Here is an 18,418-nt window from a genome sequence, read left to right as displayed (position 1 = left end):
CAGAACTGGACTGGACTGAGCCCTGTGCCCTGAGCTGGACTGGACTGGACTGAGCCCTGTCCTCTGAGCAGGTAGACTGCTGTGTTTATTATTACATGGCGTCTTGCAGTTTGGAGACGACCTCCTTCTTCCTGAACTGTAATTTCTCGAGTGTCCCACTCGATGGTGACATTGTTCAATTATTTAATTTTTAGATATTTAATGATTTAGTTTGCATTAACTGTATTTAGATGTGTCTGTTTTGTAAAATATCTGTAAGTGCCTGTAGATTTTTTTGTTAATTTTATTTGTATTGCTTTGGCAACACCGATTTATTCATTGGTCATGCCAATAAAAAAGCATCTTGAATAGAACTGAATGGAAATGGAATTAATTCAATCGGGTTGAATTACAAAGCAACGCCGCCATCGTGTGGTGGTTTCTAGGAAAGACGCCTCCACTCCCTGCGGAGCCGACATGGCGGCAGTTTCCTGCTCTCCAATGGGAAAAGGAGGAAACTCGGGAATGTCCCTTCCCAAGATGGCCGCCGCCCCTCGCCATTCCGAGACGGAACGCGGGACTCCTCTTCCGTCTTCCTTTGTCTGAGGCGACGGAGCTGCTGTTGTGCTGCGTGTCGATGGTGTTGGTTTTTCTGTGAGAGCAGCGGTTTCCCGTCGGGAGCAGCCAGTCCGGCCTGTGGATGAGATTCGAGCCCGTGGGGTATCTGCAGGAGCCGCTGATCATGGACGAGATGGACTTCAGTAAGTGACCAGTCCGGCCTGCTGGCTCTGAGCACAAGCAGGCTACCATCGGTCACAGCAGAGGCAGGACCGACACAACCCTCTCGGGTCGTCTCTGGGCTGCTGGGTTATATAAGCAAACACGGTGGATACGACTGGGAGATCTGGTCTGTGTGTCTTTGCGTGTCTGCGAGTGTATCTCTGCCCCTCTGAGTGTCTTTGGGTGTCTGCAAGTGTATGTCTATATGTCCCGCTGTCCTGTCTATTTGAAATTTGTGTCTGTGAGGGAGGGAGACATCATCATCATCATCGATACCGTGTCTGTCTGGTCTTTCCGGTCCTGAGGAATACTGGGAATGTTGCACATGTGAGGAATGTCACTCTGATGCCCTGGAGACAAGAGTCAGGAGTGAGAGAGGTGTGAGTCTGCAGTGACTGACTGTAGTGTCCAGTCAGTCAGTGTCTCTGTGCTGTAGTGTCCAGTCAGTCAGTGTCTCTGTGCTGTAGTGTCCAGTCAGTCAGTCAGGGTCACTGTGCTGTAGTGTCCAGTCAGTCAGTGTCTCTGTGCTGTAGTGTCCAGTCAGTCAGTCAGTGTCTCTGTGCTGTAGTGTCCAGTCAGTCAGTCAGGGTCACTGTGCTGTAGTGTCCAGTCAGTCAGTCAGTGTCTCTGTGCTGTAGTGTCCAGTCAGTCAGTCAGGGTCACTGTGCTGTAGTGTCCAGTCAGTCAGTCAGTCAGGGTCACTGTGCTATAGTGTCCAGTCAGTCAGTCAGTCAGGGTCACTGTGCTGTAGTGTCCAGTCAGTCAGTGTCTCTGTGCTGTAGTGTCCAGTCAGTCAGGGTCACTGTGCTGTAGTGTCCAGTCAGTCAGTCAGGGTCACTGTGCTGTAGTGTCCAGTCAGTCAGTCAGGGTCACTGTGCTGTAGTGTCCAGTCGGTCAGTCAGGGTCACTGTGCTGTAGTGTCCAGTCGGTCAGTCAGTGTCTCTGTGCTGTAGTGTCCAGTCGGTCAGTCAGGGTCACTGTGCTGTAGTGTCCAGTCAGTCAGGGTCACTGTGCTGTAGTGTCCAGTCAGTCAGTCAGTGTCTCTGTGCTGTAGTGTCCAGTCAGTCAGGGTCACTGTGCTGTAGTGTCCAGTCAGTCAGTCAGTGTCTCTGTGCTGTAGTGTCCAGTCAGTCAGGGTCACTGTGCTGTAGTGTCCAGTCAGTCAGTCAGGGTCACTGTGCTGTAGTGTCCAGTCAGTCAGTCAGGGTCACTGTGCTATAGTGTCCAGTCAGTCAGTCAGTCAGTCAGTGTCTCTGTGCTGTAGTGTCCAGTCAGTCAGTCAGTGTCTCTGTGCTGTAGTGTCCAGTCAGTCAGTCAGGGTCACTGTGCTGTAGTGTCCAGTCAGTCAGTCAGGGTCACTGTGCTGTAGTGTCCAGTCAGTCAGTCAGTCAGTCAGTCAGTCAGTCAGTGTCTCTGTGCTGTAGTGTCCAGTCAGTCAGTCAGGGTCACTGTGCTGTAGTGTCCAGTCAGTCAGTCAGGGTCACTGTGCTGTAGTGTCCAGTCAGTCAGTCAGGGTCACTGTGCTGTAGTGTCCAGTCAGTCAGTCAGTGTCTCTGTGTTGTAGTGTCCAGTCAGTCAGGGTCACTGTGCTGTAGTGTCCAGTCAGTTAGTCAGTGTTTCTGTGCTGTAGTGTCCAGTCAGTCAGTCAGTGTCTCTGTGCTGTAGTGTCCAGTCAGTCAGGGTCACTGTGCTGTAGTGTCCAGTCAGTCAGTCAGGGTCACTGTGCTGTAGTGTCCAGTCAGTCAGTCAGGGTCACTGTGCTGTAGTGTCCAGTCAGTCAGTCAGGGTCACTGTGCTATAGTGTCCAGTCAGTCAGTCAGTCAGTCAGTGTCTCTGTGCTGTAGTGTCCAGTCAGTCAGTCAGGGTCACTGTGCTGTAGTGTCCAGTCAGTCAGTCAGGGTCACTGTGCTGTAGTGTCCAGTCAGTCAGTCAGTCAGTCAGTGTCTCTGTGCTGTAGTGTCCAGTCAGTCAGTCAGGGTCACTGTGCTGTAGTGTCCAGTCAGTCAGTCAGGGTCACTGTGCTATAGTGTCCAGTCAGTCAGTCAGTCAGTCAGTGTCTCTGTGCTGTAGTGTCCAGTCAGTCAGTCAGTGTCTCTGTGCTGTAGTGTCCAGTCAGTCAGTCAGGGTCACTGTGCTGTAGTGTCCAGTCAGTCAGTCAGGGTCACTGTGCTGTAGTGTCCAGTCAGTCAGTCAGTCAGTCAGTCAGTGTCTCTGTGCTGTAGTGTCCAGTCAGTCAGTCAGGGTCACTGTGCTGTAGTGTCCAGTCAGTCAGTCAGGGTCACTGTGCTGTAGTGTCCAGTCAGTCAGTCAGTGTCTCTGTGTTGTAGTGTCCAGTCAGTCAGGGTCACTGTGCTGTAGTGTCCAGTCAGTTAGTCAGTGTTTCTGTGCTGTAGTGTCCAGTCAGTCAGTCAGTGTCTCTGTGCTGTAGTGTCCAGTCAGTCAGGGTCACTGTGCTGTAGTGTCCAGTCAGTCAGTCAGGGTCACTGTGCTGTAGTGTCCAGTCGGTCAGTCAGGGTCACTGTGCTGTAGTGTCCAGTCGGTCAGTCAGTGTCTCTGTGCTGTAGTGTCCAGTCGGTCAGTCAGGGTCACTGTGCTGTAGTGTCCAGTCGGTCAGTCAGGGTCACTGTGCTGTAGTGTCCAGTCAGTCAGTCAGGGTCACTGTGCTGTAGTGTCCAGTCAGTCAGGGTCACTGTGCTGTAGTGTCCAGTCAGTCAGTCAGTGTCTCTGTGCTGTAGTGTCCAGTCAGTCAGGGTCACTGTGCTGTAGTGTCCAGTCAGTCAGTCAGTGTCTCTGTGCTGTAGTGTCCAGTCAGTCAGGGTCACTGTGCTGTAGTGTCCAGTCAGTCAGTCAGGGTCACTGTGCTGTAGTGTCCAGTCAGTCAGTCAGGGTCACTGTGCTGTAGTGTCCAGTCAGTCAGTCAGTCAGTCAGTGTCTCTGTGCTGTAGTGTCCAGTCAGTCAGTCAGTGTCTCTGTGCTGTAGTGTCCAGTCAGTCAGTCAGGGTCACTGTGCTGTAGTGTCCAGTCAGTCAGTCAGGGTCACTGTGCTGTAGTGTCCAGTCAGTCAGTCAGTCAGTCAGTCAGTGTCTCTGTGCTGTAGTGTCCAGTCAGTCAGTCAGGGTCACTGTGCTGTAGTGTCCAGTCAGTCAGTCAGGGTCACTGTGCTGTAGTGTCCAGTCAGTCAGTCAGTGTCTCTGTGTTGTAGTGTCCAGTCAGTCAGGGTCACTGTGCTGTAGTGTCCAGTCAGTTAGTCAGTGTTTCTGTGCTGTAGTGTCCAGTCAGTCAGTCAGTGTCTCTGTGCTGTAGTGTCCAGTCAGTCAGTCAGGGTCACTGTGCTGTAGTGTCCAGTCAGTCAGTCAGTGTCTCTGTGCTGTAGTGTCCAGTCAGTCAGTCAGGGTCACTGTGCTGTAGTGTCCAGTCAGTCAGTCAGGGTCTCTGTGCTGTAGTGTCCAGTCAGTCAGTCAGTGTCTCTGTGCTGTAGTGTCCAGTCAGTCAGTCAGTGTCTCTGTGCTGTAGTGTCCAGTCAGTCAGTCAGTGTCTCTGTGCTGTAGTGTCCAGTCAGTCAGTCAGTGTCTCTGTGCTGTAGTGTCCAGTCAGTCAGTCAGGGTCACTGTGCTGTAGTGTCCAGTCAGTCAGTCAGGGTCACTGTGCTGGTGTGTCCAGTCAGTCAGGGTCACTGTGCTGGTGTGTGTTAACCTCTCTCTCCTCCTCAGTCCCAGTGGATCTGACTCCTGAGGAGCACGTGGAGCTGGAGGAGATTCGCAGGAGGAAGGGAGCTCTGCTGCTGGAGATCCAGAGACTGAGGGAGGAGCTCAGAGAGGCCATCCTGGAGGTGGAAGGGCTGGAGGCCAGTACTGAGGGCAGGTAGGACACCAGGAGCATCATAGTATACTCTCCTGAGTATAGTGTACTGCTCACTGACTCCAGGCACTCTGAGTACATTGTACTCCAGACTGACTCCTGACACTCTGAGTATAGTGTTCTCCAGACTGACTCCAGACATTCTGAGTATATTGTACTCCAGACTGACTCCTGACACTCTGAGTATAGTGTTCTCCAGACTGACTCCTGACGCTCTGAGTATATTGTACTCCAGACTGACTCCAGACATTCTGAGTATATTGTACTCCAGACTGACTCCTGACACTCTGAGTATAGTGTTCTCCAGACTGACTCCTGACGCTCTGAGTATATTGTACTCCAGACTGACTCCTGACACCCTGAGTATAGTGTACTGCTTAGTGACTCCAGACGCTCTGAGTATAGTGTTCTCCAGACTGACTCCAGACGCTCTGTGGGTGCTGTGCTGTACTGGGCCCTGTGCTTGACTGGGAAGGACTCTGAGTATAGTTTACACGCTCTCCTGCTTGCTTGTCTTGCAGTAAAACACTCCAGAAGAGTCGTCATGTGGCCATGGGCAGGAAGAAATTCAACATGGACCCGAAGAAGGTGACTGAGTCCTGGTCCTGGTTCCGGTCCTGGTCCCTGCCCGGCCTGCTGGCCCGTGTGATCACGCCCATCTTTGTTCTGTTGCAGGGCATCGCGTTCCTGGTGGATAACGAGCTGCTCGGGCAGACTACAGAGGACATCGCGCAGTTCCTGTACAAGGGAGAGGGTCTGAACAAGACAGCCATTGGGGATTACCTGGGAGAGAGGTGTGTGTGTGTGTGTGTGTGTGTGAGAGTGTGCGCGCGTGTCTGTGCCTGAGTGTGCGTGTCTGTGCTGAGTGAGTGTGTGCTGTGTGTGAGTATGTGTGTCTGTGTACATCTTTAGCACTGTTCTGCACTAATGCTCTGTCTCTCCTCTAGAGATGAATTCAACATTAAAGTCCTTCAAGCCTTTGTTGATCTGCATGAGTTCACCGACCTTAACCTGGTGCAGGCACTCAGGTCAGTGACTGTGTGTGTCACTGTGTGTGTGTGTGTTTGTGTTTAACGAGTGTACCAAGTGTGTGTGTGCTCTGTCAGGCAGTTCCTGTGGAGTTTCCGTCTGCCTGGTGAGGCTCAGAAAATCGACAGAATGATGGAGGCCTTCGCTCAGCGGTACTGTCACTGCAACGCTGGAGTCTTCCAGAGCACAGGTACTGACCCGGCGGTACCAGTACTGTCACTGCAACGCCGGAGTCTTCCAGAGCACAGGTACTGACCCGGCGGTACCGGTACTGTCACTGCAAAGCCGGAGTCTTTTGGAGCACAGGTACTGCAGAGAATAGAATCTGCTAGTAATAGTGATACTCTGACAGTAATACTGATACTCTGATACCAATACTCTGACAATAATACTGATACTCTGACAGTAATACTGACATTCTGATTGTAATACTGATAAGCTGATACTCTGATACTGTGATAGTAATACTGATACTCTGACAGTAATTCTGATACCGATACTCTGACAGTAATACTGATACTCTGATACCAATACTCTGCTAGTCTTACTGATACACTGATTCTGCACTGACACTCTGACACACTACTGTACCTGCACTGACGCTGTCCTCTCTTCCAGACACCTGCTATGTCCTGTCGTTTGCCATCATCATGCTGAACACCAGCCTGCACAACCCCAACGTGAGAGACAAGCCCAGCGCCGAGAGGTTTGTCTCCATGAACAGAGGCATCAACGAGGGCGGAGATCTGCCCGAGGAGCTGCTCAGGGTGAGAGTGACCTTCTGTCCCCTGTCTGTATCTGTGTCCCCCTCTGTCTCCTGTCCATATCTGTTTGTCCCTTTATATCCTTCTGTCCCCTGTCTATATCTGTGTCCCTCTGTCCCTTGTCTATATCTGTGTGTCTCTGTGTCCCTCTATCCCCCGTCTATATTTGTGTGTCTCTGTGTCCCTCTGTCCCCCGTTTATATCTGTGTGTCCCTCTGTGTCTCTTTGTCCCTCTGTGTGTCCTGCTGTGTCCCCCTGTCCCTCTGTGTGTCTCTGATGTGTCCCCCTGTGTCTCTGCAGTCTTTCTTCAGACAGTGTTGACCAGGATTTCCCTGTCTTGCAGAACTTGTACGAGAGCATTAAGAACGAGCCCTTCAAGATCCCCGAGGATGATGGGAATGACCTCACACACACGTTCTTCAACCCCGACCGGGAGGGCTGGCTGCTCAAGCTGGGTGAGTGTCTGCAGTGTCTGCAGTGTCCAGACTGCAGCTTCACTGGGAGAGAGGCATGATGGTCCTGTTGGTCCGGTGTCCTGGGGTGGGAGTGGACTGTCCTGGTGGTCAGCTGTCCTCGGGTGGGAGTGGACTGTCCTGGTGGTCCGCTGTCCTGGGGTGGGAGTGGACTGTCCTGGTGGTCTGCTGTCCTGATGGTCCGGTGTCCTGGGGTGGGAGTGGACTGTCCTGGTGGTCAGCTGTCCTCGGGTGGGAGTGGACTGTCCTGGTGGTCCGCTGTCCTGGGGTGGGAGTGGACTGTCCTGGTGGTCCGCTGTCCTGGGGTGGGAGTGGACTGTCCCGGTGGTCAGCTGTCCTCAGGTGGGAGTGGACTGTCCTGGTGGTCCGCTGTCCTGGGGTGGGAGTGGACTGTCCTGGTGGTCTGCTGTCCTGATGGTCCGGTGTCCTGGGGTGGGAGTGGACTGTCCTGGTGGTCCGCTGTCCTGGGGTGGGAGTGGACTGTCCTGGTGGTCCGCTGTCCTGGGGTGGAAATGGACTGTCCTGGTGGTCTGCTGTCCTGGTGGTCCGGTGTCCTGGGGTGGGAGTGGACTACACTGTCCTGCTGGTCAGTTCTCTCCTGGCTCTCTCTGTGTTGTCCTGACTCTGTGTCCTGCATGATGGGGTTTCTGACTTGCTGCCACTAACACCTGTCCTGTCTTCTCTCTGTCCACCTGTCTGCCTGTCCGCCTGTCCTCCTGTCTGCGGGCACTGCTCCGCCTCCTCGCTCTGCCGCTGGGCGTCTGCCAGGAGGTAGGTACTCAGGACAGGGCTGCCTGGCTTCTCTTCTGTCTTCATTCATCTCTCCACCGCGATTGTCCACCTTCCCCCCAACACCTGAACTGCTGTGGACACAATCCTTCTCCTGTAGCTCCTGCTGTAACAGACTGTTCTACTGCACTGGGACTGTAGCTCCTATTGTAACAGACTGTTCTGGGACTGTAGCTCCTATTGTAACAGACTGTTCTACTGCACTGGGACTGTAGCTCCTATTGTAACAGACTGTTCTTCTGTACTGGGACTGTAGCTCCTACTGTAACAGACTGTTCTACTGCACTGGGACTGTAGCTCCTATTGTAACAGACTGTTCTACTGCACTGGGACTGTAGCTCCTATTGTAACAGACTGTTCTACTGCACTGGGACTGTAGCTCCTACTGTAACAGACTGTTCTACTGCACTGGGACTGTAGCTCCTACTGTAACAGACTGTTCTTCTGTACTGGGACTGTAGCTCCTACTGTAACAGACTGTTCTACTGCACTGGGACTGTAGCTCCTATTGTAACAGGACTGTTCTACTGTACTGGGACTGTAGCTCCTACTGTAACAGACTGTTCTACTGCACTGGGACTGTAGCTCCTATTGTAACAGAATGTTCTACTGCACTGGGACTGTAGCTCCTATTGTAACAGACTGTTCTGCACTGGGACTGTAGCTCCTATTGTAACAGACTGTTCTACTGTACTGGGACTGTAGCTCCTATTGTAACAGGACTGTTCTACTGCACTGGGACTGTAGCTCCTATTGTAACCGACTGTTCTACTGTACTGGGACTGTAGCTCCTATTGTAACAGGACTGTTCTACTGTACTGGGACTGTAGCTCCTACTGTAACAGACTGTTCTACTGTACTGGGACTGTAGCTCCTACTGTAACAGACTGTTCTACTGCACTGGGACTGTAGCTCCTATTGTAACAGACTGTTCTACTGCACTGGGACTGTAGCTCCTATTGTAACAGACTGTTCTTCTGTACTGGGACTGTAGCTCCTACTGTAACAGACTGTTCTACTGCACTGGGACTGTAGCTCCTATTGTAACAGACTGTTCTACTGCACTGGGACTGTAGCTCCTATTGTAACAGGACTGTTCTACTGTACTGGGACTGTAGCTCCTACTGTAACAGACTGTTCTACTGCACTGGGACTGTAGCTCCTATTGTAACAGACTGTTCTACTGTACTGGGACTGTAGCTCTTGTTGTAACAGGACTATTCTACTGTACTGGGACTGTAGCTCCTACTGTAACAGACTGTTCTACTGCACTGGGACTGTAGCTCCTATTGTAACAGGACTGTTCTACTGCACTGGGACTGTAGCTCCTATTGTAACCGACTGTTCTACTGTACTGGGACTGTAGCTCCTATTGTAACAGGACTGTTCTACTGTACTGGGACTGTAGCTCCTACTGTAACAGACTGTTCTACTGTACTGGGACTGTAGCTCCTACTGTAACAGACTGTTCTACTGCACTGGGACTGTAGCTCCTATTGTAACAGACTGTTCTACTGCACTGGGACTGTAGCTCCTATTGTAACAGACTGTTCTTCTGTACTGGGACTGTAGCTCCTATTGTAACAGACTGTTCTACTGCACTGGGACTGTAGCTCCTATTGTAACAGACTGTTCTACTGCACTGGGACTGTAGCTCCTATTGTAACAGACTGTTCTACTGTACTGGGACTGTAGCTCCTATTGTAACAGACTGTTCTACTGCACTGGGACTGTAGCTCCTATTGTAACAGGACTGTTCTACTGTACTGGGACTGTAGCTCCTACTGTAACAGACTGTTCTACTGCACTGGGACTGTAGCTCCTATTGTAACAGACTGTTCTACTGTACTGGGACTGTAGCTCTTGTTGTAACAGGACTATTCTACTGTACTGGGACTGTAGCTCCTACTGTAACAGACTGTTCTACTGCACTGGGACTGTAGCTCCTATTGTAACAGGACTGTTCTACTGCACTGGGACTGTAGCTCCTGTTGTAACAGGACTGTTCTGGGACTGTTGCTCCTATTGTAGCAGACTGTTCTACTGTACTGGGACTGTAGCTCCTATTGTAACAGACTGTTCTACTGCACTGGGACTGTAGCTCCTACTGTAACAGACTATTCTACTGCACTGGGACTGTTTCTCATATTGTAACAGGACTGTTCTACTGTACTGGGACTGTAGCTCCTATTGTAACAGGAGTGTTCTACTGTACTGGGACTGTAGCTCCTATTGTAACAGGACTGTTCTACTGTACTGGGACTGTAGCTCCTATTGTAACAGGACTGTTCAACCACACTGGGACTGTAGCTCCTGTTGTAACAGGACTGTTCTGGGACTGTTGCTCCCATTGTAACAGACTGTTCTACTGTTCTGGGACTGTAGCTCCTACTGTAACAGACTGTTCTACTGCACTGGGACTGTAGCTCCTATTGTAACAGACTGTTCTACTGCACTGGGACTGTAGCTCCTATTGTAACAGACTGTTCTACTGCACTGGGACTGTAGCTCCTATTGTAACAGGACTGTTCTACTGTACTGGGACTGTAGCTCCTACTGTAACAGACTGTTCTACTGCACTGGGACTGTAGCTCCTACTGTAACAGACTGTTCTACTGCACTGGGACTGTAGCTCCTATTGTAACAGACTTCTACTGCACTGGGACTGTAGCTCCTATTGTAACAGACTGTTCTACTGTACTGGGACTGTAGCTCTTGTTGTAACAGGACTGTTCTACTGTACTGGGACTGTAGCTCCTATTGTAACAGGACTGTTCTACTGCACTGGGACTGTAGCTCCTACTGTAACAGACTGTTCTACTGCACTGGGACTGTAGCTCCTATTGGAACAGGACTGTTCTACTGTACTGGGACTGTAGCTCCTACTGTAACAGACTGTTCTACTGCACTGGGACTGTAGCTCCTATTGTAACAGACTGTTCTACTGCACTGGGACTGTAGCTCCTATTGTAACAGGACTGTTCTACTGCACTGGGACTGTAGCTCCTATTGTAACAGACTGTTCTACTGTACTGGGACTGTAGCTCCTACTGTAACAGACTGTTCTTCTGCACTGGGACTGTAGCTCCTATTGTAACAGACTGGTCTACTGTACTGGGACTGTAGCTCCTACTGTAACAGACTGTTCTTCTGCACTGGGACTGTAGCTCCTATTGTAACAGACTGGTCTACTGTACTGGGACTGTAGCTCCTACTGTAACAGACTGTTCTACTGCACTGGGACTGTAGCTCTTATTGTAGCATACTGTTCTACTGCACTGGGACTGTAGCTCCTATTGTAACAGACTGTTCTACTGTACTGGGACTGTAGCTCCTACTGTAACAGACTGTTCTACTGCACTGGGACTGTAGCTCCTATTGTAACAGACTGTTCTACTGCACTGGGACTGAAGCTCTATTTTATGTTCATGACAGGAGGCCGTGTGAAGACATGGAAACGCCGGTGGTTCATTCTGACTGATAACTGTCTGTACTATTTCGAGTATACCACGGTATGTGTAATAACACTATAATAACACCATGGTATATGTAATAGCACCATAATTCTCATAATATATAGTAGAGTCTATAGGATGAGGGAGTGTGAGTGTTGTTACAGTGATACTGCTGTCTGTGACTCTATAGAGTCTATAGGATGAGGGAGTGTGAGTGTTGTTACAGTGATACTGCTGTCTGTGACTCTATAGAGTCTATAGGATGAGGGAGTGTGAGTGTTACAGTGATACTGCTGTCTGTGACTCTATAGAGTCTATAGGATGAGGCAGTGTGAGTGTTGTTACAGTGACACTGCTGTCTGTGACTCTATAGAGTCTATAGGATGAGGGAGTGTGAGTGTTGTTACAGTGATACTGCTGTCTGTGACTATAGAGTCTATAGGATGAGGGAGTGTGAGTGTTGTTACAGTGACACTGCTGTCTGTGACTCTATAGAGTCTATAGGATGAGGGAGTGTGAGTGTTGTTACAGTGATACTGCTGTCTGTGACTCTATAGAGTCTATAGGATGAGGGAGTGTGAGTGTTGTTACAGTGATACTGCTGTCTGTGACTCTTGAGTCTATAGGATGAGGGAGTGTGAGTGTTGTTACAGTGATACTGCTGTCTGTGACTCTATAGAGTCTATAGGATGAGGGAGTGTGAGTGTTGTTACAGTGATACTGCTGTCTGTGACTCTATAGAGTCTATAGGATGAGGGAGTGTGAGTGGTGTTACAGTGATACTGCTGCCTGTGACTCTATAGAGTCTATAGGATGAGGGAGTGTGAGTGTTGTTACAGTGATACTGCTGTCTGTGACTCTATAGAGTCTATAGGATGAGGGAGTGTGAGTGGTGTTACAGTGATACTGCTGCCTGTGACTCTATAGAGTCTATAGGATGAGGGAGTGTGAGTGGTGTTACAGTGATACTGTTGTCTGTGACTCTATAGAGTCTATAGGATGAGGGAGTGTGAGTGTTGTTACAGTGATACTGCTGTCTGTGACTCTATAGAGTCTATAGGATGAGGGAGTGTGAGTGTTGTTACAGTGATACTGTTGTCTGTGACTCTATAGAGTCTATAGGATGAGGGAGTGTGAGTGTTGTTGCAGTGATACTGCTGTCTGTGACTCTAGAGAGTCTATAGGATGAGGGAGTCTGAGTGTTGTTACAGTGATACTGCTGTCTGTGACTCTTGAGTCTATAGGATGAGGGAGTGTGAGTGTTGTTACAGTGATACTGTTGTCTGTGACTCTATAGAGTCTATAGGATGAGGGAGTGTGAGTGTTGTTACAGTGATACTGCTGTCTGTGACTATAGAGTCTATAGGATGAGGGAGTGTGAGTGTTGTTACAGTGATACTGCTGTCTGTGACTCTATAGAGTCTATAGGATGAGGGAGTGTGAGTGGTGTTACAGTGATACTGCTGCCTGTGACTCTATAGAGTCTATAGGATGAGGGAGTGTGAGTGTTGTTACAGTGATACTGCTGTCTGTGACTATAGAGTCTATAGGATGAGGCAGTGTGAGTGTTGTTACAGTGATACTGCTGTCTGTGACTATAGAGTCTATAGGATGAGGGAGTGTGAGTGTTGTTACAGTGATACTGCTGTCTGTGACTCTTGAGTCTATAGGATGAGGGAGTGTGAGTGTTGTTACAGTGATACTGCTGTCTGTGACTATAGAGTCTATAGGATGAGGGAGTGTGAGTGGTGTTACAGTGATACTGCTGTCTGTGACTCTTGAGTCTATAGGATGAGGGAGTGTGAGTGTTGTTACAGTGATACTGCTGTCTGTGACTCTATAGAGTCTATAGGATGAGGGAGTGTGAGTGTTACAGTGATACTGCTGTCTGTGACTCTATAGAGTCTATAGGATGAGGCAGTGTGAGTGTTGTTACAGTGACACTGCTGTCTGTGACTCTATAGAGTCTATAGGATGAGGGAGTGTGAGTGGTGTTACAGTGATACTGCTGTCTGTGACTATAGAGTCTATAGGATGAGGGAGTGTGAGTGTTGTTACAGTGATACTGCTGTCTGTGACTCTATAGAGTCTATAGGATGAGGGAGTGTGAGTGTTACAGTGATACTGCTGTCTGTGACTCTATAGAGTCTATAGGATGAGGCAGTGTGAGTGTTGTTACAGTGACACTGCTGTCTGTGACTCTATAGAGTCTATAGGATGAGGGAGTGTGAGTGTTGTTACAGTGATACTGCTGTCTGTGACTATAGAGTCTATAGGATGAGGGAGTGTGAGTGTTGTTACAGTGACACTGCTGTCTGTGACTCTATAGAGTCTATAGGATGAGGGAGTGTGAGTGTTGTTACAGTGATACTGCTGTCTGTGACTCTATAGAGTCTATAGGATGAGGGAGTGTGAGTGTTGTTACAGTGATACTGCTGTCTGTGACTCTTGAGTCTATAGGATGAGGGAGTGTGAGTGTTGTTACAGTGATACTGCTGTCTGTGACTCTATAGAGTCTATAGGATGAGGGAGTGTGAGTGTTGTTACAGTGATACTGCTGTCTGTGACTCTATAGAGTCTATAGGATGAGGGAGTGTGAGTGGTGTTACAGTGATACTGCTGCCTGTGACTCTATAGAGTCTATAGGATGAGGGAGTGTGAGTGTTGTTACAGTGATACTGCTGTCTGTGACTCTATAGAGTCTATAGGATGAGGGAGTGTGAGTGGTGTTACAGTGATACTGCTGCCTGTGACTCTATAGAGTCTATAGGATGAGGGAGTGTGAGTGGTGTTACAGTGATACTGTTGTCTGTGACTCTATAGAGTCTATAGGATGAGGGAGTGTGAGTGTTGTTACAGTGATACTGCTGTCTGTGACTCTATAGAGTCTATAGGATGAGGGAGTGTGAGTGTTGTTACAGTGATACTGTTGTCTGTGACTCTATAGAGTCTATAGGATGAGGGAGTGTGAGTGTTGTTGCAGTGATACTGCTGTCTGTGACTCTAGAGAGTCTATAGGATGAGGGAGTCTGAGTGTTGTTACAGTGATACTGCTGTCTGTGACTCTTGAGTCTATAGGATGAGGGAGTGTGAGTGTTGTTACAGTGATACTGTTGTCTGTGACTCTATAGAGTCTATAGGATGAGGGAGTGTGAGTGTTGTTACAGTGATACTGCTGTCTGTGACTATAGAGTCTATAGGATGAGGGAGTGTGAGTGTTGTTACAGTGATACTGCTGTCTGTGACTCTATAGAGTCTATAGGATGAGGGAGTGTGAGTGGTGTTACAGTGATACTGCTGCCTGTGACTCTATAGAGTCTATAGGATGAGGGAGTGTGAGTGTTGTTACAGTGATACTGCTGTCTGTGACTATAGAGTCTATAGGATGAGGCAGTGTGAGTGTTGTTACAGTGATACTGCTGTCTGTGACTATAGAGTCTATAGGATGAGGGAGTGTGAGTGTTGTTACAGTGATACTGCTGTCTGTGACTCTTGAGTCTATAGGATGAGGGAGTGTGAGTGTTGTTACAGTGATACTGCTGTCTGTGACTATAGAGTCTATAGGATGAGGGAGTGTGAGTGGTGTTACAGTGATACTGCTGTCTGTGACTCTTGAGTCTATAGGATGAGGGAGTGTGAGTGTTGTTACAGTGATACTGCTGCCTGTGACTCTATAGAGTCTATAGGATGAGGCAGTGTGAGTGTTGTTACAGTGATACTGCTGCCTGTGACTCTATAGAGTCTATAGGATGAGGCAGTGTGGGTGTTGTTACAGTGATACTGCTGTCTGTGACTCTATAGAGTCTATAGGATGAGGGAGTGTGAGTGTTGTTACAGTGATACTGCTGTGTGTGACTCTATAGAGTCTATAGGATGAGGGAGTGTGAGTGTTGTTACAGTGATACTGCTGTAAGTGACTCTATAGTGTCTATAGGATGAGGGAGTGTGGGTGGTGTTACAGTGATACTGTTTGTGTTTTAGGATAAAGAGCCTCGTGGAATCATTCCTCTGGAAAATCTGAGCATTCGTGAAGTGGAAGATCCCAGGAAACCTGTGAGTCGCAGTAGGAGAGATGTGATCAGTCAAGCTCATTGTAATGTCTCAATCCAGCTCCCAGTCCAGTCAGTCCAGTCCAGCCTGGAGAGTCTCAGACTGCTCTGGCAGTGTCAGTGGAGTCTGATTATAATCCCAGTGAAGAACTAGTCCAGCTCCCAGTCCAGCCCTGTCAGGGCCCTGCAGTGTGTGATGTCTCTCGCTCTGTGTCTCGCTGCAGAACTGCTTCGAGCTCTACATTCCCAATAACCGCGGTCAGCTGATCAAGGCCTGCAAGACGGAGGCGGACGGGCGGGTGGTGGAGGGGAATCACATGGTCTATCGCATCTCAGCCCCCACACCCGAGGAGAAGGATGAGTGGATCCACAGCATCAAGTGAGAGAGGGGGCTGGGGTACAGGGGTACTGGGAGGACTGGGGGTACAGGGAGGACTGGGGGGAACAGAGGAGACTGAGGGGTTACAGGGGGTACAAGGACGTCTCTGCTAACGCTCTTGTCCCACAGCTCTGCGGTCAGTGTGGACCCCTTCTACGAGATGCTGGCGGCGAGGAAGAAGAGGATCTCTGTGAAGAAGAAGGAGGAGCAGCCTTGAGGACCCCCAGTTCCCCAGCTTGTACCCCTAGTTCCCCAGCTTGTACCCCCAGGTCCCCAGCCTGTACCCCCCAGTTCCCCAGCCTGTACCCCAGTTCCCCAACCTTTACACTTGTCCCCACCCCCGGACCCACCCCTTTTCCAACTCTCAACACAGACACAAACCAGACACCCCGCCCCCTGACCCCGCCCCTCTCGGACACCCCACCCCGTGACCACGCCCCTCTCAGACACCCCGCCCCTGACCACGCCCCTCTCAGACACCCCGCCCCTGGCCACACCCCTCTCAGACACCCCACCTCTGGCCACACCCCTCTCTGGCACCCTTCCCTTGACATCCCTAAACCTCACCCCTGAACCCTGTACCTGAAGTGTTCAGTACCTGACTGCTACGGCACTCCCTGTTCACACATCTGTACCGGTAGTGTTCATTACCTGACAGGGGTGATCCAGCAGAGACGGGGCGACTGTGTTCAGTTCTGGTTCAGTAAACTCAGCAGCGGTGGCTTGTGAAGACCGTTAAGGCAGCTTGTTTTAATTATTAATCTGTATATTTCTTTCTGTAAATACATATCTGTGTTTTTTGTTTACAGCCTGGAAGGAAAGGTTTAACTTATGTTTTTTAAGATTTGTGTTCTTCTTCAGCGGTATTTGCATGTGTCGAATGTATTTTCCTGAGTGATAAAATTAGCGTGTTTCTGAATGCGTTTGTGTGTGAGGTGAATTTTCAAGCTCTGAAGGAGGTTAGTGTAGAAGTAAAATACTCATTCAGACTGACCCAGACTGACCCAGACTGACCCAGACTGACCCGCACTGACCCGCACTGACCCGCACTGACCCGCACTGACCCACTGACCCACTGACCCAGACTGACCATCACACAGATGGTGAGGATAGGAGATGCAGCAAGAGAGAGGGGAGATCACAGAACCCCTCAGTAATAAACACACACAGCAGGACAGGAGACACAGCGAGAGAGAGGGGAGATTACAGAGAACCCCTCAGTAATAAACACACACAGCAGGACAGGAGACACAGGGAGAGAGAGGAGATCACAGAGAACCCCTCAGTAATAAACACACACAGCAGGACAGGAGACACAGCGAGAGAGAGGGGAGATCACAGAGAACCCCTCAGTAATAAACACACACATCAGGAAAGGAGATGCAGCAAGAGAGACAGGGGAGATCACAGAGAACCCCTCAGTAATAAACACACACAGCAGGACAGGAGACACAGCGAGTAGAGCCCGGGTGAAAGAGGTCTGTTGATTCTCCAGAGGTGCTGTCTCCTCTGGGATCTGATTGATTGTACTCTGGGGAATGTGTCCCCTGTGCCAAATGTAGCAGAGTGGACATGGCAGTGAACTGACAATAAAAGAAGTATATTTATATCCGTGTTTGTCTAGTGCTTCCTGTCTTGTGGTGGCGATGCTGTTGCTCTCTCAGAGAAGCTGTTTGAGTCATCAGGCAGGTTTAGTGATTTGGTAGGAACTCATTCCAGGACATCACTCAGCTGATTCCCGAGAAAACCTTGACTGTCGGCTTCAACAGCATCGTGGGTAGATTGTTCCACACTCCTACAACTCTTGGTGCAAAGATCGGACTTGACTTCATTTTGTGTTTTAATTGTCTGCCTGGTCTGTTGCTCTGATCCCTGGACTGTCGCAGCACAGAATCAAGGAAGATATGGGATTCCTTTCCGAGGAAGCGGGTCTTCTCTCACTCTGACAGCACTGCTGGCCCCCAGCTCAGCTCTCTGACGGCACTGCGGACCCCCAGCTCAGCTCTCTGACGGCACTGTGGACCCCCAGCTCAGCTCTCTGACGGCACTGTGGACCCCCAGCTCAGCTCTTACTGACAGCACTGCGGACCCCCAGCTTAGCTCTCTGACGGCACTGCGGACCCCCAGCTCAGCTTAGCTCTCTGACGGCACTGCGGACCCCCAGCTCAGCTCTTACTGACGGCACTGTGGACCCCCAGCTCAGCTCTTACTGACAGCACTGCGGACCCCCAGCTTAGCTCTCTGACGGCACTGCGGACCCCCAGCTCAGCTTAGCTCTCTGACAGCACTGCGGACCCCCAGCTCAGCTCTTACTGACAGCACTGTGGACCCCCAGCTCAGCTCTTACTGACAGCACTGCGGACCCCCAGCTCAGCTCTCACGGACGGCACTGTGGACCCCCAGCTCAGCTCACTGACAGCACTGCGGACCCCCAGCTCAGCTCACTGACGGCACTATGGACCCCCAGCTCAGCTCTCACTGACGGCACTGCGGACCCCCAGCTCAGCTCTCTGACAGCACTGCGGACCCCCAGCTTAGCTCTCTGACAGCACTGCGGACCCCCAGCTCAGCTCAGCTCAGCTCTTACTGACAGCACTGCGGACCCCCAGCTCAGCTCTCTGACGGCACTATGGACCCCCAGCTCAGCTCTCACTGACGGCACTGCGGACCCCCAGCTCAGCTCTCTGACGGCACTGCGGACCCCCAGCTCAGCTCTCCCAGGAGACCCCTGCCCAGCCACAGGAGGGTGCTGTTGAGCAGTGAGCTGCCAGTGACGAGAGAGTCCTGCTCCCAGTGATGTCTGGACTGGGGGGTTAATCTGCGCTCTGGGCTCCTGTTCACTGTGAGATTTTCACTTCCATCT

At 50.3% G+C, this 18,418-nt stretch overlaps 1 protein-coding gene across 1 annotated transcript; it reads left to right on the top strand.

Annotated features, from left to right (window-relative positions):
* The first annotated feature begins 541 nt into the window (after positions 1–541).
* On the top strand, positions 542–17,162 carry cyth2 (cytohesin 2). The gene is made up of 12 exons (XM_069182411.1): positions 542–740; positions 4,470–4,620; positions 5,139–5,205; positions 5,293–5,411; positions 5,565–5,645; positions 5,724–5,836; positions 6,265–6,413; positions 6,754–6,865; positions 11,108–11,184; positions 15,109–15,180; positions 15,401–15,555; positions 15,685–17,162. Exons 1-12 carry the CDS (start codon positions 680–682, stop codon positions 15,770–15,772), a joined length of 1,245 nt encoding a protein of 414 aa, XP_069038512.1. The 5' UTR covers positions 542–679; the 3' UTR covers positions 15,773–17,162.
* Positions 17,163–18,418: the final 1,256 nt, after the last annotated feature.

The sequence above is a fragment of the Lepisosteus oculatus genome, chromosome 23 (assembly GCF_040954835.1).
Source record: "Lepisosteus oculatus isolate fLepOcu1 chromosome 23, fLepOcu1.hap2, whole genome shotgun sequence".
Classification (NCBI taxonomy): domain Eukaryota; kingdom Metazoa; phylum Chordata; class Actinopteri; order Semionotiformes; family Lepisosteidae; genus Lepisosteus; species Lepisosteus oculatus.
This window is presented reverse-complemented; position numbering and strand designations above follow the sequence as displayed.

Bases quoted from the DNA above. Each gene is read 5' to 3' on its own strand.
- cyth2 (XM_069182411.1), top strand. From the start codon at position 680: ATGAGATTCGAGCCCGTGGGGTATCTGCAGGAGCCGCTGATCATGGAC. The intron at 6,866-11,107 runs GTGAGTGTCTGC...TGTTCATGACAG, and splicing joins GGGCTGGCTGCTCAAGCTGG to GAGGCCGTGTGAAGACATGG. The intron at 11,185-15,108 runs GTATGTGTAATA...TTTGTGTTTTAG, and splicing joins ACTATTTCGAGTATACCACG to GATAAAGAGCCTCGTGGAAT.